Source organism: Gadus chalcogrammus, chromosome 11, assembly GCF_026213295.1.
Source record: "Gadus chalcogrammus isolate NIFS_2021 chromosome 11, NIFS_Gcha_1.0, whole genome shotgun sequence".
Classification (NCBI taxonomy): Eukaryota; Metazoa; Chordata; class Actinopteri; order Gadiformes; family Gadidae; genus Gadus; species Gadus chalcogrammus.
In genome coordinates this window covers 27,936,394-27,963,322 of record NC_079422.1, presented here as the reverse complement: position 1 = coordinate 27,963,322, position 26,929 = coordinate 27,936,394, and the positions used below count along the sequence as shown (strand labels likewise).

At 48.6% G+C, this 26,929-nt stretch overlaps 1 protein-coding gene across 1 annotated transcript; it reads left to right on the top strand.

Moving 5' to 3' along the window:
- The first annotated feature begins 11,500 nt into the window (after window positions 1-11,500).
- On the top strand, window positions 11,501-24,385 carry LOC130392405 (NACHT, LRR and PYD domains-containing protein 12-like). The gene is made up of 9 exons (XM_056602884.1): window positions 11,501-11,655; window positions 11,863-11,944; window positions 14,007-14,226; window positions 16,633-18,457; window positions 18,862-19,035; window positions 19,701-19,874; window positions 20,048-20,094; window positions 21,566-21,641; window positions 24,262-24,385. The coding sequence occupies exons 1-9, from the start codon at window positions 11,534-11,536 to the stop codon at window positions 24,383-24,385; spliced, it is 2,844 nt and encodes a 947-aa protein (XP_056458859.1). The 5' UTR covers window positions 11,501-11,533.
- Window positions 24,386-26,929: the final 2,544 nt, after the last annotated feature.

Genomic DNA, 26,929 nt, shown 5'->3' with positions numbered 1-26,929 from the left:
AGCAGAGAAATAGTCCGCCAAGACGTTGAGGTTGCTTAGCAATGAGAGACTCTGTCCATGCAAGTGAACGGAGCGTTCACTCTTCGTCATAACTATCAAACCAAACATCCTTCACATTCACCGAGCGAACATTATGAAAGTAAAATGCACATTTCTCGCTAGAAATGTTTCCATAAACGCATTTAATGGCGTAACTATGTTACTATTTCCACCCAGAATAAAGAAAGTTGCCGGCCGTGGCTGCCATGGACAGGGCTGCGCTGGAGTCCGAGGTAGGAAACCCAAACGCCGCCGTGTTTGGGTGATAGAGTTTAGATCGGGTTAGATTAAATAATCTCGCATATAAATAACAATAATCGGGTTAAATAACTTCACATGGTGTGTCTGGTGTGTTTCCAGCATTCGTAGTGTTGATCAGCAGATATATAGTCCGCCAAGACGTTGAGGTTGCTTAGTAACCAGAGACTCTGTCCATGCAAGTGAACGGAGCGTTCCCTCTTCGTCATAACTATCAAACCAAACATCCTTCACATTCACCGAGCGAACATTATGAAAGTAAAATGCACATTTCTCGCTAAAAATGTTTCCATAAAAGCATTTAATGGCGTAACTATGTTACTATTTCCACACAGAATAAAGAAAGATGTCGGCCGTATGCTTCTGTCCAAGCTCACTACTCTCTGCCAGTGACGTCGGGTCAAGCTCAACGCTGATTGGCTATTGCGGCGCGTATGAGCGTAAAAAGTTCAATTTTTTGAGCTCCTCGCGTACGCGCGTATATGTACTCGCGTATATATACGCGCGTATATATACGCGCCTCATACGCCCCTAACGCGAGTAAAATGTTGCTTATACGCATGTAACGCGTGTACGCGTCTCATACGCGCGTAAACCAATGGTTCCCTATGGAAAAAATGGCGATTTTATACGCGAGGTACACGAGATACGCGTCTGGTGTGGCCGCACCTTTAGGTATGTGTGCGGCCGTTGCTAGTCAGAACCATTTGACGTGACATGTGGTAAGTTCGCATTTTAAATAGCTCCCGAAGGTTTATAAGTTTTAAGATCGAGAATGTATGTTTATGTTATGAACCTCGACATATTAGATGATTGTATATTGTATAATTGATATGTTATTATTGTTTTTATAGTTTGTCACTTGGTAGGGAGTTTATTCACATTTTTAGTTTGACCACATGTTACTGGTTAGCTATGTTGGGTGTCCGCTAGAAACTCAAGTGTTTTGTTTTACTCGTGCAGAACCTGCTGTACAAATCACAAATATAGGCCTACCTTTGAAAGAGACCAATGTGTTTGTCCTGTCTTTCAGGTATGTTGCTCCGAAATGTAAATGTAATGTTATAATTCAATTATTTGTGTATATTTGATGTGTAGCAGAACCAGTTGACGTGACATGTGATCCTGCTGTACAAATCAAATATACCTTTGAAAGGGACCAATGTGTTTGTCCTGTCTTTCAGTCCTTTAGACCCAATCACACCGTTACACCTGCGCAAATATTCAAATTAGCCATGTGCGCCAAACAGAAGATGGGCAATGTAAATAACTGATTGTTGTGCATTGTTGTGCATAGGTAAGCCTACTGCAGGGTTAGTTGTGGTTGGTTCTGCTGAGTTCTTTAAGGAAAGTGATCAAATCCAAAGGAATAGCTTTTAAGAGAGTTTATTTGGTATCTCGTATTTTCGGTATGGTAAACTGAGACTACGAAGCAAGGAGAGATTGAAGATGTATCTAAGCACGTGCGAGCGTTCTCCTAGCTGATCAATAGACCTATAACCCTGTCCAATAGCTACCAAGAGAATTCTGGCTCCCTCTGCCCCGTGTTCAGTGTTATCATCTGGTCCGCTGGGACCCGGAAGGAGTGGGAGGAGCCGGTGTGACGTATTACCCTCGGCTTCCTCTGTGGTGCTGCCTTCTGTGGCTAAAGTATTTATTGCAGCCTTCAGTAAGGTCCTGTTCCCCTTGTGGCTATGTATAGTATTTACGGCTTATATGTTTGGTCCTGCTTCATAAGGTCTATGTGTGGGTTGCTTTAGGTTCTTAAAATACGTAACAGTTCTTCTCTTCGTGAAACAGCCTAGCCTTGGAGTTGGAGTGATTGTGTGATTGTGCGAGAGAGAGCGCACCTGCCTTGGTTGTGTTTGGCTTGTTGTGGGCTTTGTGTATGTGTTCAATGATGTATCTGTCTGATCGTATGAGCTGTAGCTGGATGGTTAAATAATGTCACAAGATCGGGCATACTGCAGGCTCATTTGCAAGTGCACTGATTGTGTGCCCGTCTCCGATAGGCTATATACCTGGCATTTATTCAGTTCATTGCTCTTCTGAGTGCGCCAGAATGGGGCCAATTTTTCTCGTGTTTGCATTGGAATGCACAACTTTGCCCCTCCCTGTTATAAAATATTGTGCATCCCAACAACTTTACCCAATGCAGTGTGTGTGTGTGTGTGTGTGTGTGTGTGTGTGTGTGTGTGGGTGTGTGTGTGTGTGTGTGTGTGTGTGTGTGTGTGTGTGTGTGTGTGTGTGTGTGTGTGTGTGTGTGTGTGTGTGTGTGTGTGTGTGTGTGTGTGTGTGTGTGTGTGTGTATTGTAGAATGTATGTGTCTGTTGCTGGGATCACTTTATCCAGGACGGTAACTCCGGTCAGAGAGTAGACGCATACACAGGGAACAGTTCAGGATGTTTATATCTCTTGCAGTCGAATGACATCAATGATGGCTTCAATAAGTAACCAAATAAATGACGGAATGGATGAACAGATGTATGAATGATGTAGGAATGGTTTTTCTGAAGACAGAATAAGAAATAGACTAATAGTTATTACTAGATTTACCTACTAAAAACACCGGGCTCTAGTACTAACAACATCTCATAAATGCTATCTAAACATAACTGGCATAAATAGCTGCCACATGCACACGTTAACACAATAATGCAATAGTGCAATATAACGGCCGACATGGTGCGGCTGCGTGACGCACAGGTGCTACACGAGGTGCAGGCTAATACACTAGCTACCCAATTCATGAGTAAATCAATTAACACAGTAACAGAACCACACAAATCACGGCTACTATAAGGAACCGAGTTACGGAATGTATATAACATTTATATAACGTAGATACACGTAGTTCAATATTACTCACTCTTCACGAACGCATTCTCTGTCATGGCGTGTTAAGCAGTCGCGCGCAACGAGCTCTGGCGCAGCCCCGTACAACTCGTAACACTAGGACCCTACGGCGCTACCTGGGCTGCCCAAAGTGCCTGAATAGAAATAACGCTATATATTATACGATACGATATTACAAACTATAGGGAATTTACAACAGCCGCCCCCTGAATAGCATGGCTATTATGTAAACAAAATAAATTCCCTAAGGTGCTACAGGAGTCCCTGGATCTGCGTTGTCGTCCGGAACAGCTGGCAGCCGGACAAGGCGTGCTACTGGTCGCAGGTAAGTCTTGTCCCCCACTTGGACCTCAGCAGACCGGATGCATCCATCGGCACTGGCATTCAGCCTGACCACCTTCCCAACGGGCCAATGAGCACGCGGCAGCTGAGGATCGACGATCATCACGACAGTGTCCTGGAGAAGATCATCGGTAGGTTGGTGCCACTTCTGGCGGACCTGAAGAGACGGTAAGTAGCTTCTGATGAATTGTGTCCAGAAGTGATCCACCATCATTTGACAATGACGCCACCGTCTCCTGTTGAGTGGGTCCGGAGCGTAGGACACTTGTGGCAAGGAGGCGTCCCGCCGCCCCATCAGCAACATGTTTGGTGTCACAGGATCCGGATCCCCAACGTCTGACGACACGTATCCTAAGGGCTTGGAATTGAGGATACCTTCTACCTCAATTAAGACTGTGAGCAGGACTTCTTCTTGGAGGGACTGAGCACCAATCACCACCTGCAGGGCTTTCTTGACGGATTGTATCTCACGCTCCCAGGCGCCACCAAAGTGGGGAGCCGCTGGTGGGTTGAACTTGAATTTGATCCGTTGCTTGGCAAGTCTCTCTTGTAGCTGTGGTTCCATTGCAGCGAACGCCTCCTTCAGCTCTCTCTCTGCACCTCGGAAGTTTGTTCCCTGATCAGAGAGAACCTCGAAAGGGGTGCCTCTACGTGCGATGAATCGCCTCAATGCTAGGAGGAAGGCGTCGGCGTCGATACTATTTAGCAGATCCAAGTGGACACATCGAGTGGTGAGACATTTGAATATGACACCCCATCGTTTCTCACTGCGCCGCCCGACCTTGATGACGTATGGTCCAAAGCAGTCCACTCCCGTCGAGAAGAACGGAGGCTTGAAGATCTGCAGGCGGGCAGGGGGTAGGTCCGCCATTATTGGAACCACTGGCTGCCCTCTCCATTTTCTGCATTCCTTACAAGTCCTCTGATGGTGCTTGATAGCCTGTCTCCCACGGAGGACCCAGTACTTGCGCCTGATCTCGGCGAAGACCCTATCGGGTCCTGGGTGGAGTAGTCGTGCATCCACGTCCTTGATAAGGAGTCTTGTTACCGCATGGCAGGGATCGAGAACTATGGGGTGGATGTCGGTAGAACAGGAAGTGTCCATACGACGAAAGCGTCCACCGACTCGGATAAGACCCATTGTTGGATCCATCTCCGGTGTAAGCGTACTGAGCTTACTGCTGGGCAGTGCTGGTTTACCAGCCCTGAGACACTTAATCTCTCCTGGGAAGCAGTCTGCTTGGCTAGCCTTCAGCAGGAGGGCTTCGGCGTCAAGAAGGTCCGGTTGAGGTAGGGATGGGTCAGCTGCCGCCCCATCAAATAACTGCTGGGTGGCGTTGACCAGGTCTGTCCAGCTGTCGAACTGTGTGACGTCTGGTGTTTGAGGTGTCAGACTCATCTGTGTGAGGCCGCAGAAGATACTGTGCTTGAGCTCAGCAGCATCTTCTGGCTCTGTGGAGGTGGGAAGCGATGGCCAATTTTTAGGTGGACCACGGAGGAACGATGGCCCTTGAATCCACCGATTTGGCGCCGCCAGCTCAACCAAAGTCTTGCCGCGGGTGAGATCGTCGGCTGGATTGTTGGCCGTGTCCACATACCGCCAGGTGTGCAAGGACGTCAGGTCATGAATCTCTGAGACTCTGGTTCCAACGAAGACCTTGAACCTGCAGGACTCGGATGTCAACCAGGTTAAGACGGTGGTGGAGTCAGTCCAACGGAAGGTCTGGGTGATGCTTAAGGTGAGCTCTCGATGAACGAGGGAGGACAGCTGGGCTCCTGTCAATGCTGCACAGAGCTCTAGACGTGGCATTGACTGCTGCCGCTTCGGAGCCACCCTAGACCTTGCCATAACGAATGAGACATGGACAGTGTCGTCACTCTTCGTTGTGAGGTAAACTACCGAACCGTATGCCTGTTCAGAGGCATCACAGAAGACATGCATTGTATACTCTGTGGCATCATTGGCGATGTCCTGTGGTGCGTAGGTTCGCGGTAGGGAGATATTTACCAGCTCCGGAAGTTCCCTCTCCCAGCTGGACCAGGCCTCAAGGATGTCAGGAGGAAGGTTTGGGTCGTCCCAGCTCCTCTTCTTCGCCCACAGTTTCTGGACGAGAACCTTGGCCCGCGTTGTGTAGGGAATGATGAATCCAAGAGGATCATATTGTCTGGCCAGCACCTTGTACACGTGGCGCATGGTGGGAATCTCGCTCTCCATCGGCTTGGGCTTGTAGCCAAGTTGATTGGTCGGACAATGCCACCGTAGGCCCAGAGCCGGCTCCTGAGGGTCGGTGCTCTTCTCAGCTAACCATAGCTCTGTGCTCTCTGATCTGGCAGTGGAAGGCAGATGGGAGACGACAGATGGGAAGTTACTTGCCCACTGCCGGATCTCGAATCCTCCCGAGGCCAGACACTGCCGCATCTTGTCCACGAGGAGCTTGGCAGACTCGGGTGTTGAAAGGCTCTGGAGACAGTTGTCCACGTAGAAAGACTGCTCTATGGACTGCAGGATGTCTTCGTTTCCCTCTGCGTGGTCTTTGACGTGCTTCTGCAGCGCAAACGTTGCACAGCATGGGCTGCTTGTTGTACCGAACGGCAAGACTTGCCACTGGTAGATGTTAGGTTGCTCTTCTCGTCGCAGGTTCCTCCAGGCGAACCTCAGCAATGGCCGGTCCTCTGGCAGGAGCCGAATCTGATGGAACATTGCCCGGATATCTCCACTGATGGCGACAGCATACTGCCGGAATCGCAGGAGGACCCCGATGAGCGATGGTCCAAGGGTTGGACCTGGGAGGAGTTGCTCATTAAGGGAGAGGCCGCAGTAGGTGAAGGAGCAGTCAAAGACTAGGCGATCCTTGCCGTTGTGATGGACGAGGTGATGGGGAATAAACCATGACTCACTGGACTTATCCGTCTCTTCTTTGCTGAGCTTGGTAACGCACCCTCCATCGATGAGCTTTTGGATCTCTGCTTCGTAGACTTTAGCCTTAGCTGGGTCTTTTTCCAGTCGGCGTTCTGTGCTGCGGAGCATTGGCATGACTGCTTCAGCAGCGGCTTTCAGCAGTGGCGCGTCCTTAGCCCGGAGCAGAGGTGTGGCGTACCGGAATGTGTCAATGACCTTCACCCTCTCAGTGCGTGCTTCCAGGATGCTCATGGCCTCTTGGTCCAGACGGGACCGTACTGCTAGCTTCTCGCTTCGAAACGGGAGGACGTCGAGCTGCCAGAGACGTTCAACATGTTGGTAGTAGTCGTCTGGCGCTGGCTTGAGAGATGTGAAGTAGCATGAAGCAGCATGAGACCCGAGACCATCTGGACCCTGGAGCACCCAGCCGAGCGCTGTGTGTACAGCTGCGGGTCCACCTCTGGGGCCGAACCTGACGGGCTCTTTGGCTGTGATCAGGTGGGTGCAATCTGCACCGATTAGCAGTAGCGGACGCACCTTACTGAAGTTATGCAGCTGGAGGCCCCTCAAGTGGCGATAGCGCTTCTGAAGTGCAGTTACGGGGTAAGATTGCTCTGACAGGGCTAGCTGTCCCGCTGTGAAGGCACCCTTAACCAGGTGCTGTTCTGAAGGCCGTGCCAGGGAGGCCACATGGAAGTTTACCGACGCACCAGTGAGGCGAGCCACATCTTGGCAGATCGTCCGCAGAGCGAGAGATTCGGCTTCGCCTTTGAGTTCCAGTTGACGAACGGCAGCTGGCAGTATTATTGTGCGTTCGGCCCCATCGTCAAGGATCGCGTAGGTGTGCAGCGACTTACTCCCATGGCTAAGGATGATTGGCACCACCTTGAGGTACACCTTTCCTCCTTGCTTGGAGTTGGCTAGTGAGGCGCGATCCTCTGGCGTGATGAGGTAGACACCGGGACCTGGCTTGGTGATGGTATGGAGAACTCTGAGGTGACATTCACTGCACGCTTTCTTCAGGGTGCAGGCATCTTGCTGATGGTTGGTACGACCACACTTACGACAACGCTTGCCGTCTGCTATCCACTTCTCGATCTCTTCCGGTGAGTGCCGGACGATGTCTGGACACTGTGATAGGTAGTGATCGGCACTCTTGCAGAAGAGACATATCCTCTCGAACTTCTGCTGCTTGGCCTCCGACCTAAACGTGTCTGAAAGCTGACGGCTGTCAGGTTTAGGCTTGTCGGAGCCATGATAAACTGAGAGGTTGCGAGGCCTGGGCACAGGAACTTGCCTATCTCTGTTGGGGGCCTGTGGCCCTTCAGTCCGATGGCGCTGTGCCATTCTTGCGGACAGTCTTTGAGCTTCAGCCTTCACCCTGAGCCAGTCTGAGAGGTCTCGAAGGTTGTACGGGTTTAGGCTGTTTGTATTGAGGCAACCTTGAGCCTGTAGATGCTCCACGAAGCCGTCCCTCGAGTGCTTAGGGAGCTTACTCAGGAGCCGATCGACATGGCCGGTCGACATCACTTCCATTCCGTTGGGCCCTTCCAGCGATGTAAGCATTCCCACTAGCAGGTCGACGCTAAGGGCGAAGCTCTGGAAGGCTTTGGAATCTCCTGCTTTGAGGTCAGGAGAGTTCAGGATCGTGGCAATCTCACTTTGTGCGAGTTGATGTGGCTGTCCGTATTGCCGCTGTAAGGCCTGCATGGCGGCGGTGTAGGGCTGCGCATAATGCCTGCAGGACTGTGCAATCAACCTGGCTTCATCCAGAACCAGGTGCTCCATAAGTACACGGTACTTGTAATGCTCAGAGAGTTCAGTGTGGGGACTGAGTAGGTGGTCCAGCGCCATTTTAAGGTCAGTGAAGTCTCTCTCATTGTCGTTGACCAACTTAGGCAGTTTTGGTACTGGGACTGGCTGCCTGGGAGGCTGGAGAGTGGATGGCATACTGGACCGGTGCTGGAGGCACCAGCTGATAGGCTGGCTGAGTTGTTGGAGCAGGCTGGGGGTGGTACACCGGTTGTGGATGATGGCTCAGCTGGTACTGTGGTAGAGGCACCAGCTGATAGGCTGGCTGAGTTGTTGGAGCAGGCTGGGGGTGGTACACCGGTTGTGGATGATGGCTCAGCTGGTACGGTGGAAGAGGCGCCAGCTGATAGGCTGGCTGAGTTGGGATGACTGGCGGAGGCTGATACGCTGTCTGCTGGGGGACAGCAGGTGTGTATGGTAAGGGCGCCACTGCCCATGTGGGTGGTTGACAGGTAAACTGCTGGGGCGTGCCTCCTGGGTGCTGGCCCACTGGCTGGAGAGCAGCTGCAGCTGGTAGCTGATGTGCGGGGTACTGCGCTGTTGCAGTCTGGGGTTGATATGTAGGCTGTGCAGGCGTAGATGGAGCATATTGATACGCTGTCTGGGGTTGATATGTAGGCTGTGCAGGCGTAGCTTGAACATATTGATACGCTGTCTGCGGTTGATATGTAGGCTGTGCAGGCGTAGCTGGAGCATATTGATACGCTGTCTGGGGTTGATATGTAGGCTGTGCAGGCATAGCTTGAACATATTGATACGCTGTCTGGGGTTGATATGTAGGCTGTGCAGGCGTAGCTTGAACATATTGATACGCTGTCTGGGGTTGATATGTAGGCTGTGCAGGCGTAGCTGGAGCATATTGATACGCTGTCTGGGGTTGATATGTAGGCTGTGCAGGCGTAGCTTGAACATATTGATATGCAGCCTGGGGTTGATATGTAGGCTGTGCAGGCGTAGCTTGAACATATTGATATGCAGTCTGGGGTTGATATGTAGGCTGTGCAGGCGTAGATGGAGCATATTGATATGCTGTCTGGGCAAGTGTCATTGGCGTAGGCTGATATAGGGCCTGTACGGCCGTTGGCATATTGGCGCACATGATCTGCACAGGCGATGACACAGGCTGGTTTGGATGGAAGGCAGGCTGGTACCCCGCTGCTGTTGACAGTTGTTGGCCCACTGCTTGCATCGCCTGGGAGTTAGACTGTGTCGTGACCATACTCGTCGCAGTGGGAACTGGCGGCCTAGGAACTGCTCCGAATAGCGGTGCAGAAGTTATTGTTGATGGCAGGGACTGAGTCAACGTGTAGCTCTGCTGCCTTTGGCCTAGTGTACAACCTGTTTGAGACCGCAATACTGCGGTTGTTGTGCACAGCGACGATGTTAGCGACAGCTTATCTTGAGGCTGGGTAGGTGGTCCCGGCTGGGGGGATAACGACTGCTGCTGAATAACACGGCTGTCTGGTTGGGGGTCCAACCAAGGTGATTGGTTCGACGGGACACCTAGACCAGTATATGGCGTGTGCTGTTGCGTAGGAGGACCTGGTCCGCTTGCATCGAAGCTGTATTCTGTTAACTGCCGACTGTAGCGGCTCTGATCGGAGGTGGGTGGCGATTGGAGCCCCACAGACACGTGCTGGTGGCTGGGCAGACTGCTAGCATCCGATGCTAAGTCCCATTGACTCGCCTTATCGTCGACTGCTCCTGGCGAAAAGGGACAGGGAGGGGGCCCGAGCGCGGTGTATAGCTGGTCACCTGTAGCGGCGGACTCGGTCTGCAGGCTGAGTGACCGCAGCTGCTGTGCGCTGGCGCTCTCGATGTCGTCTTTGAAGGAGGCAGTATAAGGCATGAGGGACTGTGGTAAGCTGACCTGATAGCCCTGCATGTGTGCTGGAAGTTGTCGCGGCCTTCCTCGTCCTTGTGTTCCGCTTTCGGCTGCTGCTGTTCTCTGTGCGTCCATGGCTCCGTCGTGGGTGAAGTATTCCGGTTTCGAAGGACCAATATTGTAGAATGTATGTGTGCGTTTGCTGGGATCACTTTATCCAGGACGGTAACTCCGGTCAGAGAGTAGACGCATACACAGGGAACAGTTAAGGATGTTTATATCTCTTGCAGTCGAATGACATCAATGATGGCTTCAATAAGTAACCAAATAAATGACGGAATGGATGAACAGATGTATGAATGATGTAGGAATGGTTTTTCTGAAGACAGAATAAGAAATAGACTAATAGTTATTACTAGATTTACCTACTAAAAACACCGGGCTCTAGTACTAACAACATCTCATAAATGCTATCTAAACATAACTGGCATAAATAGCTGCCACATGCACACGTTAACACAATAATGCAATAGTGCAATATAACGGCCGACATGGTGCGGCTGCGTGACGCACACGTGCTACACGAGGTGCAGGCTAATACACTAGCTACCCAATTCATGAGTAAATCAATTAACACAGTAACAGAACCACACAAATCACGGCTACTATAAGGAACCGAGTTACGGAATGTATATAACATTTATAAAACGTAGATACACGTAGTTCAATATTACTCACTCTTCACGAACGCATTCTCTGTCATGGCGTGTTAAGCAGTCGCGCGCAACGAGCTCTGGCGCAGCCCCGTACAACTCGTAACACTAGGACCCTACGGCGCTACCTGGGCTGCCCAAAGTGCCTGAATAGAAATAACGCTATATTTTATACGATACGATATTACAAACTATAGGGAATTTACAACAGTGTGTGTGTGTGTGTGTGTGTGTGTGTGTGTGTGTGTGTGTGTGTGTGTGTGTGGGGGTGTGTGGGGGTGGGTGGGTGGGTGGGTGTTGTCATGTAGGCTATAGATATAGACAGATTTTCTTGGCTTGCATCCATGAAATATTGTACTGTTATGGCCTAGGCCTACTGCATATTGATAACATTTAGATTGATGTTGCGCAACAATCTGGGGATGAGGACATCCCGAATATTGACGGGTATTTCGCACACTGCCATCTCAATATATAGCCTAACATATAAAAATATAACACTGTATTGGACACAAATTAAAGTAACGTTGTTTACTTTTAATTGTACCGCAATGCATTTTTTTTAAGTCTATTGTATATCTTTTTTGTGTTGTAGTTTAAGAACTGTTACAGTCTCCAAGGTGTTTAATTATTCATCTGTCATCTGCTGTACACATCTGTACTGTAGTGAGGGCAGTGTTATGTTGTGGGGTTCATATTGACGGTCTGATGTCCATAATGCTTTAGTGTGACGCAGTCACAATGATCTTCTCTCAATAAACAGCTAAAGTTCAAAAGGCAAATGAAGTGATGGATGAGTTGTGTTTGTGTCCAGGTCTCCAGTCTACTATGGATGAGGAGAGAGAGGAGGAGGGTCCTACCTCTATGACCACTCTGTCTGGGGAACATGGCCGCCGGAGCAAAGCTAAGAGGTAAGAAGAGGATCTCTCTGTCTGTGACTGTTGTCCATCTCAGAGCTCAGCAGTGATGCATCATGACTCCATCATTAGTCTGAGTAAAAGATGTGTGTGTGTGTGTGTGTGTGTGTGTGTGTGTGTGTGTGTGTGTGTGTGTGTGTGTGTGTGTGTGTGTGTGTGTGTGTGTGTGTGTGTGTGTGTGTGTGTGTGTGTGTGTTGAAGCCCAGAGAAGCAGCAGAGAGCAGACTCCCCTGGACCCAGCTGTGTCTCCATGAAGAGTGACCGCTCTATGGAACAACCTTATGTGCAATTTAAAGATGGAAATCAGTCTATTGAGAAGAGGTGAGGATTTATCAGAGATTATAAAAATACAGCATCTATCGAACGTCCATAAATCCTGGTTCTTGTTGTTCTAGAAGAGTCCAGCAGGAGAGAGCAGACTTCCCTGGACCCAGCTGTGTCTCCATGAGGAGTGGCCACTCTATGGAAGAAAATCATAACTTTAAGGATGGAAATCAGTCTATTGAGAAAAGGTAAGCATTGATTAGAGATGATGATTTGGGCTGTAGTCTTAAATTCAACCAACTCTCTGACCAATCGATTGGTCGATGGTGAAAAGATGATTATAAAACAATGCGTCCGTTATCTCTGGATCAACAGAATCTACCACAGTGCGTTGTACTCTACCTGCTAGCCTCAACATCACATAAGGGCTGTTTGGAGAAGGGCAGTGGGTTTCAGACCCCCTCTCGGTCCGAGTCCACTCGGTTAGGGCAGAGCTTCAATATGAAGCAGACAGCGGACGAGCCACGGAGCGTCGGGCAACGTCCTTTATAGACGACACCACCGAAGAATTGATTATAGCTTTTATCTGTGTGTAATATAACGGGGCCCACTGGATGCTGCTGGGATTCGTGACAAGAAACCAATTCTGATGTGTTCCCACTCAAAGCCTAGCGAGCGTTAAACACGAAGGGAGATGAAGAATCACAGACATATTAAGAAAAAAGTACTCATAGCTTACCATTTTAGCTGATCTGCCCACAAACTTACTCTACACTTTGCATGCTTTTCTGTCATCCTTTTTTTAACTAAATGCTGCCAGATCGATGACTTTGTTGGAATCAATGAGTTAGTAGCGGAGAAAAGGTTCAGTAAGTTAGGACTAGCGGTCTTCCTTATTGGCCAGTTCAACGTTGAGAAACCCGGGGGTTTGACCTCTTGTCTTACAAGTCTTAAAGTTTATTAAACCATCTGATTATTAAAACAGAAACTATGGAGCCTTCAACCTTATTTTCATTCATAATTCATGTTATTTCTAACACAATATAGCCCGTCACTCAAATATAAAACACATCGGTCTGCATTGGTCCCTCCCGGCCCTAAAATAATGGATTAAGAAGCTCTTTGTTCTTATTAAAGGAACACCAGCCATTGTCCGACTAAAGAGTATTTGGTCCAACAAGTGCATATCGATTAACCAGTCAACCAACCGACCAGAACTTGACATCCCTAGAGATTGTATAGGTACTTCCAGAAATCCTGTTTCTTGTTTTCTAAAAGAGTCCAGCAGCAAAGAGCAGACTCTCTTGGACCCAGCTGTGTCTCCATGAAGAGTGTCCGCTCTATGGAACCTCCTGTTATCTTTAAAGATGGAAATCAGTCCATCGAGAAGAGGTGAGGATTCATCATATATTATAAAGGTACAGCTTCTATCAAACATCCATAAATCCTGGTTCTTGTTTTTCTCGAAGAGTCCAGCAGGAGTGAGCAGGCTCTTGTTATCAGACTTCACTGGTACTGATGTTTCCAAGTCAGGAAAAATTAAAGTTTGTGTGTGTGTGTGTGTGTGTGTGTGTGTGTGTGTGTGTCTGTGTGTCTGTGTGTGTGCATGTGTGTGTTGAAGCCCAGAGCAGCAGCAGAAAGCAGACCCCCCTGGACCCAGCTGTGTCTCCATGAAGAGTGACAGCTCTATGGAACAACCTCATAACTTTAAAGATGGACGCCCCTCCAGAGAGGAGAGGTAGGGGTTTCAAACAGACGATGAAAACAGACCAGTTGGTTGTTATCAGTCTCTACTGATATCTACAAGGCTGGGGAAATATAATTGTGTTTGTGTGTGTTTGTGTTCCCCACAGACACCAGAAGAGGTCAAAGGTTACCAGTGCTCAGTCTCTGCAACAGCATCAAACAGAGCTGATCAAGGTGTGTAAATGTCCACCAAGACGTTTGACTTCAGCTCTCCATGGACATTAGAAAGCATCTCTTGTCCAGCGGGACGTGAATCCAGGACAGATGCTTCTGATGTCCTCAGTTTGTTCAGAGTAAAGTTCTTCTTGATGTTTGTTCTGTTCCAGAGGGCTGAGGAGAACGCACACGCTTTCCTAGACAAGGAGCTGAAGAAGCTCTGGAGGGATCTCTTCTCAGACTACCCACAATGCTCAGAGGGTCAGAGAGTGGAGGAGGAGGAGGTGGATGGTAAGAAGGAGGAGCAGAGGAGGCGCGCCATAGAGGGAGTGGTGGACATCACAAAGCTCTGCCTGATGGAGATGAACCAGGAGGGACTGGCCGACACACTGTTGAGCGGTAAGAGACTCTTATCTTGAAAACAGAGAAGAAATACACATTTTGATGAGCAGTGGGATATATATTTGTTCTGTTCAGACAAAATTACATAATGTGAGACTTAAACATTTCAAACTTCAATATGGAGACAATCTTTAAATGGTTTGATCCAGTGCGTAGGGTTGTTGTGGAGTATCAGGTTAAATGGTTTGATCCGGATATGTAGGGTAATGGTGGGGATCTCAGGTTAAAGAATGTTAAACATCATCATTACCAGCACCAAATCCCCCGACCACACCACCCCCGTTCTCGTCCAACTACACTGGCTCCCTGTCCATCACCAGACTGACCTTAAAACCCTTCTGCTCACCGACAAAGCCCTCCACAACGTGGCCCCCACTTATCTCCCCGACCACCTCCAGGAGGACAGGCCCTGACGCTCCCTTCGTCATCCTCAGCTGGTCTTCACCGTCCCGACGTCCTGCCTCAGCACCGTGGGTGCTAGGGCTCTCAGCACCGTGGGTGCTAGGGCTCTCAGCACCGTGGGTGCTAGGGCTCTCAGCACCATGGGTGCTAGGGCTCTCAGCACCGTGGGTGCTAGGGCTCGTAGCACCGTGGGTGCTAGGGCTCTCAGCACCGTGGGTGCTAGGGCTCGTAGCACCGTGGGTGCTAGGGCTCTCAGCACCGTGGGTGCTAGGGCTCTCAGCACCGTGGGTGCTAGGGCTCTCAGCACCGTGGGCGTTAGGGCTCGTAGCGCAGTGGGTGCTAGGGCTCTCAGCACCGTGGGTGCTAGGGCTCTCGGCACCGTGGGTGCTAGGGCTCGTAGCACCGTGGGTGCTAGGGCTCGTAGCACCGTGGGTGCTAGGGCTCGTAGCAGCGTGGTTGCTAGGGCTCTCGGCACTGTGGGTGCTAGGGCTCGTAGCACCGTGGGTGCTAGGGCTCTCAGCACCGTGGGTGCTAGGGCTCTAAGCTGAACTGAAAGAAACACCCTGACAACATTGAATCCCTCCTCAAAACACATGTGTTCCCACTGGCCTTCTCGCTGTAATGACCCCCTACTGGGGGTTCCCCTCGTATCCCCGTTGGGCTACTGTTCTTACCCCCTCCTACCTGGGTCTCCTCACTGTTCTTACCCCCTCCTACCTGGGTCTCCTCACTGTTCTTACCCCCTCCTACCTGGGTCTCCTCACTGTTCTTACTCCCTCCTACCTGGGTCTCCTCACTGTTCTTACCCTCTCCTACCTGGGTCTCCTCACTGTTCTTACCCCCTCCTACCTGGGTCTCCTCACTGTTCTTACCCCCTCCTACCTGGGTCTCCTCACTGTTCTTACCCCCTCCTACCTGGGTCTCCTCACTGTTCTTACTCCCTCCTACCTGGGTCTCCTCACTGTTCTTACCCTCTCCTACCTGGGTCTCCTCACTGTTCTTACCCCCTCCTACCTGGGTCTCCTCACTGTTCTTACCCCCTCCTACCTGGGTCTCCTCACTGTTCTTACCCTCTCCTACCTGGGTCTCCTCACTGTTCTTACCCCCTCCTACCTGGGTCTCCTCACTGTTCTTACCCCCTCCTACCTGGGTCTCCTCACTGTTCTTACCCCCTCCTACCTGGGTCTCCTCACTGTTCTTACCCACTCCTACCTGGGTCTCTTCACTCTTCTTACCCCCTCCTACCTGGGTCTCCTCACTGTTCTTAACCCCTCCTACTTGGGTCTTGTGTTGATCATGCTGTTGGCGATGCAGCTCTTGCTGTTTTTGACCCTAGATTGATTTGTAAATTGTAAGGCGACCTTGGGTGTCATGAAAGGTGCCATGAAATAAAATATTATTCAATGTTATTATTATTATTATTATTATTATTATTATTATTAATAATAATAATAGTATTAAACATAAACTGCAGATCAACATCAGAATAACTCTGTGGAAGAGATGCAACACTATCTTGTTATGTCAGCATATCATTTTACACCAATTCATTATCATTGTTATTATCATTAGACCAATCATATCGCTGGGTAAAAACGAAAAGTCCTGAACATTTTGGATCTGTTACATGCAGTCTTTGTCACGACCAGCTTCTCAGACCACAAGTTATGAAGCCACATTAATATTCAACATTATACTGCAGACCAACAGCAGAACAACTCAGTGGAAGTGATGAAACCCTGTCTTGTTGTATCGGCATAGCAAATCACTTTACACTGACTCACTATCATTATTACTATCATTAGACCAATCAGATTGCTGTGGAAATAATAGTCCTTAACATTTTGAATCTGTAACATGCAGTCCATCACAACCTGCTTTTCCGACCACAAGTAATGAAGCCACTAAATATCATTAAGTTGATAATTTAACAGGAAATATTGACCTGGTTCCACTGATCACCATCCACTAACTGATGTCATCTGTTGTTTTCTCATTTAGGATCTGATGCTGTCGATTGCCAACATAAAATCAAGTCTCATTTGAAGAAGAAGTTCAGGTGTGTGTTTGAGGGAATCGCTAAAGCAGGACAGCGAACAGATCTGAACGTCTTCTACACAGAGATCTTCATCACAGAGAGAGACAGTGGAGAGGTCAACAAGGAACATGAGGTCAGACTGATTGAAACTGCTTTGAGGAAACCGGTCAAGGAAGAAACAGCAATCAAATGTGAAGACATCTTTAAACCCTTACCTGGAAAAGATAAACCAATCAGGACAATAATGACAACAGGGGTGGCCGGTATTGGTAAAACCATCTTAACACACAAGTTCATTCTGGACTGGGCTGAAGGCATAACCAACCAGGACATACACTTCACATTTCTCCTCACTTTCAGAGAGCTGAATTTACTGAAAGGGAAAGAGTTTAGCTTGGTGGAACTTCTTCATCACTTCTTTATTGAGACCAAAGAAGCAGGAATCTGCAGATTCGACCGGTTCCAAGTTGTCTTCATCTTGGATGGACTGGATGAGTGTCGACTTCTTCTGGACTTCCAGAACAACCCGATATGGAATGATGTCACAAAGTCCACCTCGGTGGACATGCTGCTGACAAACCTCATCAGGGGCGACCTGCTTCCCTCCGCTCGCATCTGGATAACCACACGCCCTGCGGCAGCCAATCAGATCCCTGCTGAGTGTGTTGACCAGGTGACAGAGGTGAGAGGGTTCACCGACCCACAGAAGGAGGAGTACTTCAGGAAAAGATTCAGAGAGGAGAAGCTGGCCAGCACAATCATCTCCCACGTCAAGAAATCACGAAGCCTCCACATCATGTGTCACATCCCAGTCTTCTGTTGGATCACTGCTTCAGTTCTGGAGGACATCTTCAAAAAATCCCAGATCGAAGAGATGCCCAAGACCGTGACTCAGATGTACAGCCACTTCCTGAGGGTTCAGTCCATACAGGGGGACAGGAAGTACCATAGGAGGGCTGAAACAGATCCAGACTGGAGCTCAGAGAGCAGGGAGATCATTGTTTCTCTTGGAAAACTTGCTTTTAACCAGCTGGAGAGTGGCAAACTGATCTTCTACGAGGCAGATATGGCAGAGTGTGACATCGATATCAGAGCAGCCTCATTGTACTCAGGAGTGTTCACCCAGATCTTTAAAGAGGAGTGTGCGCTGTACCAGGACAAAGTGTTCTGCTTTGTCCATCTGAGCATCCAGGAGTTTCTGGCTGCCCTTTATGTCTTTCAGTCCTTCATCGATACTGGTGTCAATCTGCTCTCAGAAGAACCACCAACCTCCAGGAACGATAAACTCCTCTACCAGAGTGCTGTGGACAAGGCTTTACAGAGTGAGAACGGACACCTGGACTTGTTCCTCCGCTTCCTCCTGGGCCTCTCTCTGGAGACCAATCAGATTATCCTACGGGGTCTGCTGGGACAGAAAAAAAGATCACTGACCACTCAGATTAAAACAGGTCTGCTTCGACTGAAAGGAAGTAGCTCACAGACCAATAAGGGAACAGTGTCTTACATCAAGAAGAAGATAAAAGGAGACCTATCTCCAGAGAGAAGCTTCAATCTGTTCCACTGTCTGAATGAGCTGAACGACTGTTCTCTAGTGAAGGAGATCCAACAGTACCTGACATCAGGAAGTCTCTCCGGAAAACCTCTCTCCCCTGCTCAGTGGTCAGCTCTGGTCTTCATCTTATTGACATCAGAAGAGGAGCTGGACGTGTTTGACCTGAAGAAATACTCTGCTTCAGAGGAGGGTCTTCTGAGGCTGCTGCCAGTGGTCAAAGCCTCCAAAACATCTCTGTAGGTTCACTAATAACATGTACTACAATACACACTACACAATATAAATAAAACTGGAACATAAGGTTACAATTATTTGAAAAAGATCTTTGTAGGTTCATAACAACATGTATTACTATTCTACTCATAACAGAATAAACATACTAGTTATAATAACATACAAAACATCTCTGTAGGTGTCCTATTAACGTGTAATGTACACATAAGATAATATTCACAACAATAGAATATAGAAGACATTTTCAATCTCAACTAAAGAACTATTTAACATTTATCTAACATTTATCTATCTAATTATTTTGTATGTTTGTTAAACTAATAACATTCCTTCATTATTTTATAACTTAAAGATGTATGTTATTTTAATCACAGTTCCTAACCTGTTCTCTTTATTTTGTGTGAAGGCTGAATGGCTGCCATCTGTCAGAGAGAAGCTGTGAAGCTCTGGCCTCAGTTCTCAGCTCCAACTCCTCTAGTCTGAGAGAGATGGACCTGAGTACCAATGATCTGAAGGATTCAGGAGTGAAGCTGCTCTCTGCTGGACTGGGGAATCCACACTGTACACTGGAAACTCTCAGGTCAGTTTTCAGCCTCTTCAAACTGTGTCTTGGGGTTGATTAATATGTGAGGGATGGTCCACGAAAAGTTGGACCATAAAACAGTATACATGTTATACATGTTCTGTAACTCTGGCCCGCTGATGTTAGGGTTAGGGGTTGACCTGTAAACTACTAGTATGTTATGTATGATATGTTATGTAGCTCTGGTCAGCTGATGTGAGCCGGCTGTCAAAACTCTCCCTGGTTCTACACAATGTTAGAACCTTTGAAGAAACGGTCTCAGCGTACCGAACACAGCGGACTGACTCTCCTTCTCCTGACTCTAACCGAACAGTATCTCATTGAGTTGTAGCTATTGAGAAAGGAGCATTTGTTTAAGATCCTGTTTCACATCCAAGTGAAGGAAGTTCTGATGTGATGATGTCATCTCCCCACTTCCTCTTCCTATTCTCCTTGTCCTCTTCTCTCCATGTCCTCCAAATGGAATGAATACACTTTATAAATGTGGATTCTTTAGTATGAACTGCTCTCAACCAGAATAAATGTACTAAAATGTTTTTGTGTGTGGTGTGTGTTTGTGTGTGTGTGTGTGTGTGTGTGTGTGTGTGTGTGTGTGTGTGTGTGTGTGTGTGTGTGTGTGTGTGTGTGTGTGTGTGTGTGTGTGTGTGTGTGTGTGTGTGTAGCTTGTCTGGCTGCCTGGTCACGCAGGAAGGCTGTGCTTCTCTGGCCTCAGCTCTGAGCTCCAACCCCTCCCATCTGAGAGAGCTGGACCTGAGCTACAATCACCCAGGAGACTCTGGAGCTGCGCTGCTCTCTGCTGGACTGGAGGATCCACGCTGGAGACTGGACACTCTCAGGTATGGAGGGGACAGCTCACCACTCAGGGACAAAGTCTCCTACAAGGATTCATGCTGCTAGATGAAGTGGTTTGAAGAGGCAGCTGTCACTCATGTTGTGTAGAACGTTATCAGACAGCAGATGATGAAGGTGAATGTTTCAACATGCTGCTCTCACTTTGTTTCCCCCCCAGTGTGGAGCACGTTGGAGTGTGGAGGCTGAAACCAGCTCTAAAGAAGTGTAAGTGTCTGTTTGATTCATCACATCACACACTCACCATTGAGATGGAAAGTCCATCCACACAGCAGGAAGTGAGATCACATCCTACTGGGAATGAAGATGATGGCTGACATCATGTATCTTACGTATATTAATACTGTCGACCATCACATTAAACCTGCTTGTATAAAACCCAGCAGGTATTACATTGATATATTATGTATTGGATAGTTAATAGTGTAGTGATTATTATCAGACATAATCATGGTAATCATCAGGAAGCTAACATCTGGGCTCGGGGGAGGGGGGGGGGTGGGTGAGAGGGGGGGTGATGGGGCTGAGGGGGGCGGTGATGGGGCGGTGGGGGTGCTGAGTGGGGGCTGAGGGTCCCGTTCCGGATCCCGGACTATAATGAAACTAACGTAACAATAGAGTAACTATAACATCACATGACCCCCCCCCCTCACATTACTGAGGGGGGGGGGGGGGGGGGGGTGCTGGGGGGTTGCTGAGGGTCCCGGTCCTGGGTGAGGGGGGGGCTGATGGGGAGGAGGCTGAGGAGGGGGGAGGGGGGCTACGGGGGGCGGTGAGGGGGGAGGGGGCTGAGAAGAGGGAGGGGGGCTACAGGGGGCGGTGAGGGGGAGGGGGCTGAGGAGGGGGAGGGGGGCTACGGGGGGCGGTGAGGGGGAGGGGGCTGAGGAGGGGGAGGGGGGCTACGGGGGGCGGTGAGGGGGAGGGGGCTGAGAAGAGGGAGGGGGGCTACGGGGGGCGGTGAGGGGGAGGGGGCTGAGGATGGGGGAGGGGGGCTACGGGGGGCGATGAGGGGGAGGGGGCTGAGGAGGGGGAGGGGGGCTACAGGGGGCGGTGAGGGGGAGGGGCTGAGGAGGGGGAGGGGGGCTAACGGGGGGCGGTGAGGGGGGAGGGGGGGGTGCGAGGAGGGGGAGGGGGCTATGTGCCGGGGGGGCGGTGAGGGGGATGGGGCACGGGGGGCGGTGAGGGGGAGGGGGCTGAGGAGGGGGAGGGGGGCTACGTGGGGGCGGTGAGGGGGAGGGGGGCTGAGGAGGGGGAGGGGGGCCTACGGGGGGGCGGTGAGGGGGAGGGGGCTGAGGAGGGGGAGGCGGGGTCTGAAGCAATAGTGTAACTATCATCACATGACACCCCCCCCCCCACATGTCATGTTCAGGAGAACAGTACTAGTGATGAATGAGTGTATTCATAACACTGTTGTTGATGTTTTCATAACACTGTTGTTGATGTATTCATAATATTGTTGTTGATATTTTCATAACGTCATTTCTGAGGTGTGTGTATCTATCAATGTGTACATATGTATATGTATGTATGTGTTCATATCTATGTATGTGTACACAGAGCGCAGGAGAACAGTACTAGTGATGATGATGATGATGATGATGATGATGATGATGATGATGATGATGATGATGAGGATGAAGAGCGGTTCAGTAGCTCATCATGTCTGGTTCTCCCTCAGATGCCTGTGACCTCACACTGGACCCCAACACGGCCTACAGACACCTCTCTCTGTCTGAGGACAACAGGAAGGTGACGTTGGTTGAGTACCAGTCGTATCCGGATCACCCAGACAGATTTGATTCCTGGGACCAGGTGTTGGGTAGAGAGGCTCTGACTGGCCGCTGTTACTGGGAGGTAGAGTGGGAAGGAGGGGTTGATATAGGAGTGACATACAGAGGAATCACAAGGAGAGGAGGGGGTGAGGACAGCAGGCTTGGACTGAACAACAAGTCCTGGATTCTTTATTGTTCTGATGGTGGTTACTCTGCCCGGTACAACGATACACAGACAGTCCTCCCTCTCCGCCCCGCTGGCTCCACCAGAGTAGGAGTGTATCTGGACCGGCCTGCTGGCTCTCTGTCCTTCTACAGAGTGTCCCCAGGTGGAGGAGGGTCCTCAGACACACTGACACACCTCCACACCTTCTGGTCCTCCTTCACCCAGGAGGACCTCCTCCCGGGGGTGGCGGTAGGGTGGGGGTCCTCAGCCTCTCTGTGTCGGTTGTAGAAAACATAACGGGCGCGGGACACCTTGTTTTGTGCCGGGGAAAAAACAAAGGACCTCCTCCCTCAGCGTCGGGCTGCGTGCCCGTAAACACACACACACACACACACACACACACACACACACACACACACACACACACACACACACACACACACACACACACACACACACACACACACACACACACACACAAACAAACACACACACACACACACACACACACACACATATACACATATACACATACACATACACACACACACACACACACACACACACACACACACAAAATGACACACACACACAAAATGACACACACACACACATACACATACACAAAATGACACACACACACATACACACAAAATGACACACACACACACACACACACAGAGGGCTGATGCCTCGGTGTCTCTGTGGCAATTACAGTCCTCTCTCTCTCTCTCGCTCTCGCTCTCTCGCTCTCTTCTGGTATGATATATCATGATAAACCATGAAAAGACTTTTAAGATCTCCCATAGTTAGATAAGCACATTTATTATTTCAAGCATACATAAAATATTGATTGGTAATGTATTGATGGTAAATGTTTGTATAATTTCAGACGGCACCAATTTTGGTCTTAAGGGCTCTGATATCATTTTTAACATAATCCTGATATAAAGCAGATTTTATATTTTATTCATAATATCCAAGAGGTTTATGGCATAATGTTGCATGTTGTGAATTACTTAAGACTGAATCTTGATTTTTCGGAACCAAACGGCCGCAGGACATGTTCAGTTATTAAAGATACATGCTCACCTGTTGATGATTTGTAAAGTCTGCTGCTTCTATTGTTTTAGTCCTCGTGTTTATTGTGTACATGTAAGGGTCTATTTTTCTGTCTTATTTGTTAATGAAGCATAATTGCAATAAACAACTCAGTGGATCCAACTGAATGTTCTCGTGTGTTCAGCCGATGATTGCTCGTTTTATTATTGAATAATGCTTCCATAAGTGCCTTAAGAATAATATATTAATCAGAAATTATTAATAGAACAACAAATGTTTTTCCGATATTATTCCCGGACCTCCTCCCTGGGTTTCGTTTTGGTGGGGGTGCCTCAGTGTCTCTTTGTCAGTTGTAGAAAGAAACCACAGACAGACGGCCGGACAATCTCTCTCTGTCTCTCTTTCTCTCTCCCCGTCTCTCTCTGTCTCTCTCTCCCCGTCTCCCCATCCTCCCCCGTCTCCCTCCCTCCCCCGGTCTCCCTCGTGATTCAATGAATAATTCACATAATAGACTTCAAAGTTAAATGTCTCTTTTATTTAAAGCATGTCTTTCATTAACTTACGGTGCATATTAAGATCAAATTAATAACATTTCCATCTCACTCTAGATTCAATGCATCTCAGTCGAGTGTGTCTTGACGAGGCTGGCTGCTAGCGCCAGCTTCAGGGGCTGTGGCAGCTCGTAATCGATTAATGTTTTTTTTTTTTTTTCTGTGATTAATTAATCGAAATTAACGTTAATTTGATAGCCCTCATTTTATTCATATTAAAGGTTGTATCAGCGATTCTGATTGAAACATAAAGTATCACATTCATCTGCTTTTTCCTCACGATCCGCTAGCTGCCCGTCCCATAAGCAGGCTGTCAAAAAAACGCGTCTCTCTAGCCTAGGCTGCCTAGATTAATCTGCGTTAATTTTTTTAACGCGTTATTTTTTTCTGTGATTAATTGATCGAAATGAACGGGTTAATTTGATAGCCCTAATTTTATTCATATTAACCAAGAGGCGGTGAATCCACCTCGGTGCAGTTCACCTTCTGGCCAACAGGGTTAGGGTGAAGGAGTCACAGGTGTGTGTGTGTGTCAGACACATTGAATATAGTAGTATGAGAGAGAGAGAGAGAGAGAGAGAGAGAGAGAGAGTGAAAGAGAGAGAGAGAGAGAGAGAGAGAGAGAGAGGGAGAGAGGGAGAGAGAGAGAGAGAGAGAGAGAGAGAGAGAGAAAGACAGAGAAAGAGAGAGAGAGAGAGAGAGAGAGAGAGAGAGAGAGAGAGAGAGAGACAGAGAGAGAGAGAGACAGAGACAGAGACAGAGACAGAGAGAGGGAGGCCTGAGAGAGTGGGGCCCTCACGTCCTGGGCCGGTGAGGGCCCCAGGGGAACCCAGAGGGAGCAGGGCCCCGCGGGGGCCGGTGAGGTTGTTGTGGGGGTCCTGGCGGCCGGCTCCAACAGGCTGTCCGTGTGGTTGAGGCCCAGAGAGAGCACCAGAATCTTGGTGTGAATCTTAGATGTTTATCTCAGACCTGTGTGACGTGTTGCTATTTGGCACCGGAATAACTCTCCATGTGGACGTCTGTGTGTGTGTGGGGAAGGAACCGACTCAGGGTTGAGTCACCGATGATCACTACGGGCTGGATGGATCAAATAGTCCAATCCCTAACTTTATGCCCCGTGGGATCGTGTCTGGTCCTTTTGAACATCGTCTTGTTCGGTCGAGGCTTCGAGTCGGTGGTTCCACTCGGCCGTCGGCGCTCGGGAGTGACGGTGAGGTGACTTAACGAGGCCGAATTAAGGACGCGGTGGAGTCTAAGCTGCACAGTGCGCTGTGAGGGTGTGCTCGTGGACTGGACGGACGGCGGAGGAGACTTGGTGTTATTAGAGGGGGCTTCAGATTGGGATTGCTTTGTGGGACGTTTCCCTTTGCTTTGACCCATCATCACGGTGCTCTGTTCAGCCACCTGGTTGAGTCTCTCCGCTGTACCTGTACCAGTCCGGGTCTGTGGTGGGGGCCGCTGCTTGGTGGGATCTACAGGAGGGGGAGGAACAGAGTGAGTGGGGGAGGGACCGAGATCTAATTCTATTGAGGGGGAGACCAGGGTAACTAAGTGGCTGAGATGATGTGTGTTAATGTGTGTGTGGAGGTGTATAGATTAATTAATATATTGTGGCTGAGCTGATGTGTGTTAATGTGTGTGTGGAGGTGTATATATTAATTAATATATTGTGGCTGAGCTGATGTGTGTTAATGTGTGTGTGTGTGTGTGTGTTAATGTGTGTGTGTGTGTGGAGGTGTATACATTAATTAATATATTGTGGCTGAGCCGATGTGTGTTAATGTGTGTGTGGAGGTGTATATATTAATTAATATATTGTGGCTGAGCCGATGTGTGTTAATGTGTGTGTGGAGGTGTATATATTAATTAATATATTGTGGCTGAGCCGATGTGTGTTAATGTGTGTGTGGAGGTGTATATATTAATTAATATATTGTGGCTGAGCTGATGTGTGTTAATGTGTGTGTGGAGGTGTATATATTAATTAATATATTGTGGCTGAGCTGATGTATGTTAATGTGTGTGTGGAGGTGTATATATTAATTAATATATTGTGGCTGAGCTGATGTATGTTAATGTGTGTGTGGAGGTGCCGGTGGGGCTGTCTCTGGGCTGGCGGTGGGTGAACGCTGTGAGGACAACGGGCTCCTCAGTGAGTGTGGGACCGTGTTGAGGACCTGGGCCTCCACGGGGACCGTTCTGCCGGCCGGGGGGTCTAAGGTGGGGGCTAAGGGAAGTACCGGTTGGGATGTTGTCAGGCTGAGTGGTGAAGGTGTCGTGGGGAGTTTCTAGTAGGGGACTGAGATCAGTGACTATGTAGCTGTTGAGTGGCGTAGGTTCTGCTGTTGTGTCGGTGAGTGGTTGATGACTGCAAGTGGATGGTGGCGTTGGGGAATGTGGTAAGAGCCTGTTTATTAAGGGCCGATATTTGTTTGATGGATGTAAGTTCGGGGTTGTGATTCATGTTGTTTATGCCGACTGAAAGGATGACTGTTTGTGTGTGAGTGTGTGTTTTCTGTAGGATGTGTAAGATATGTCCTATGGTGGCCCCGGGATAACTGTCTATTTGTATGTGTCAGAGATGGAAATTAACTTTTTTGCCCACCAGCCACTGTGGCAGGTAGATTTAAAAATCTACCAGCCACTCATCTTTTTTACCAGCCACTTTTTATACGCTATATATTTTTTAATATATGCGTACATTTTAAACAATATAATAGTAACAATAGAAAAGAAAAGTGTTTTTCATACACATCAGTTGGTGTTACGATGACAAGTTTGGGGATAATTCATCTATACATAGTATTTTCATTAAAAAACGAATTGACATAATAATAAAACAACATGCATGGCTACACCATCATAAGTCAATAGGAACATTTGTTTTTTTGTATTTACATGTGACTGCATACAAATGTGTCCACACAGACATGGTAACTAACGTATGATAGTAAGCATTATATGCCCTTAACACTAATATTCAGAAGAAAATATGTGTGGCATTCAGTCCAATGCTGAAAATATATCTGTGGCATTCAGTAGGCCAATGCTGTGGTAAAGTGTGTAAAGTATGACCAAGTGTTTCTTTCTGTTCAATAGATAGAACTTTATCAATCCCCTGTAGGAGAAATTTGTTAATGTTTGTCCCTATAAAAACAATAATGGTAAAATAATAAATACAAAACACGACGGTAACTGAGTAGGTCAAACCGTCCAATCTGAAGGCTGAATGAGATGGAGTCAACAAGGTCCATAATGAGGTTGGTGCGTGTGTGTGATCTAAGGAGGGGTCTGCTGGGTGTTGGTGTGTGGGTGTGGTGGAATCTGGTGGGGAGTTATGGGTATGAATGACCGTGGTCTAGGTGGAGGATGGTCTCCGTGCGGGGGTTGGGAGGGGAGAGGTTGGATGCAAGTGTCTGGATGGAGTGAGGGGGAACTCTGGAGAGAGGTGGTGTATGGTGGTGTGTGGTGTTGCTCGGTCCTCTGAGGTG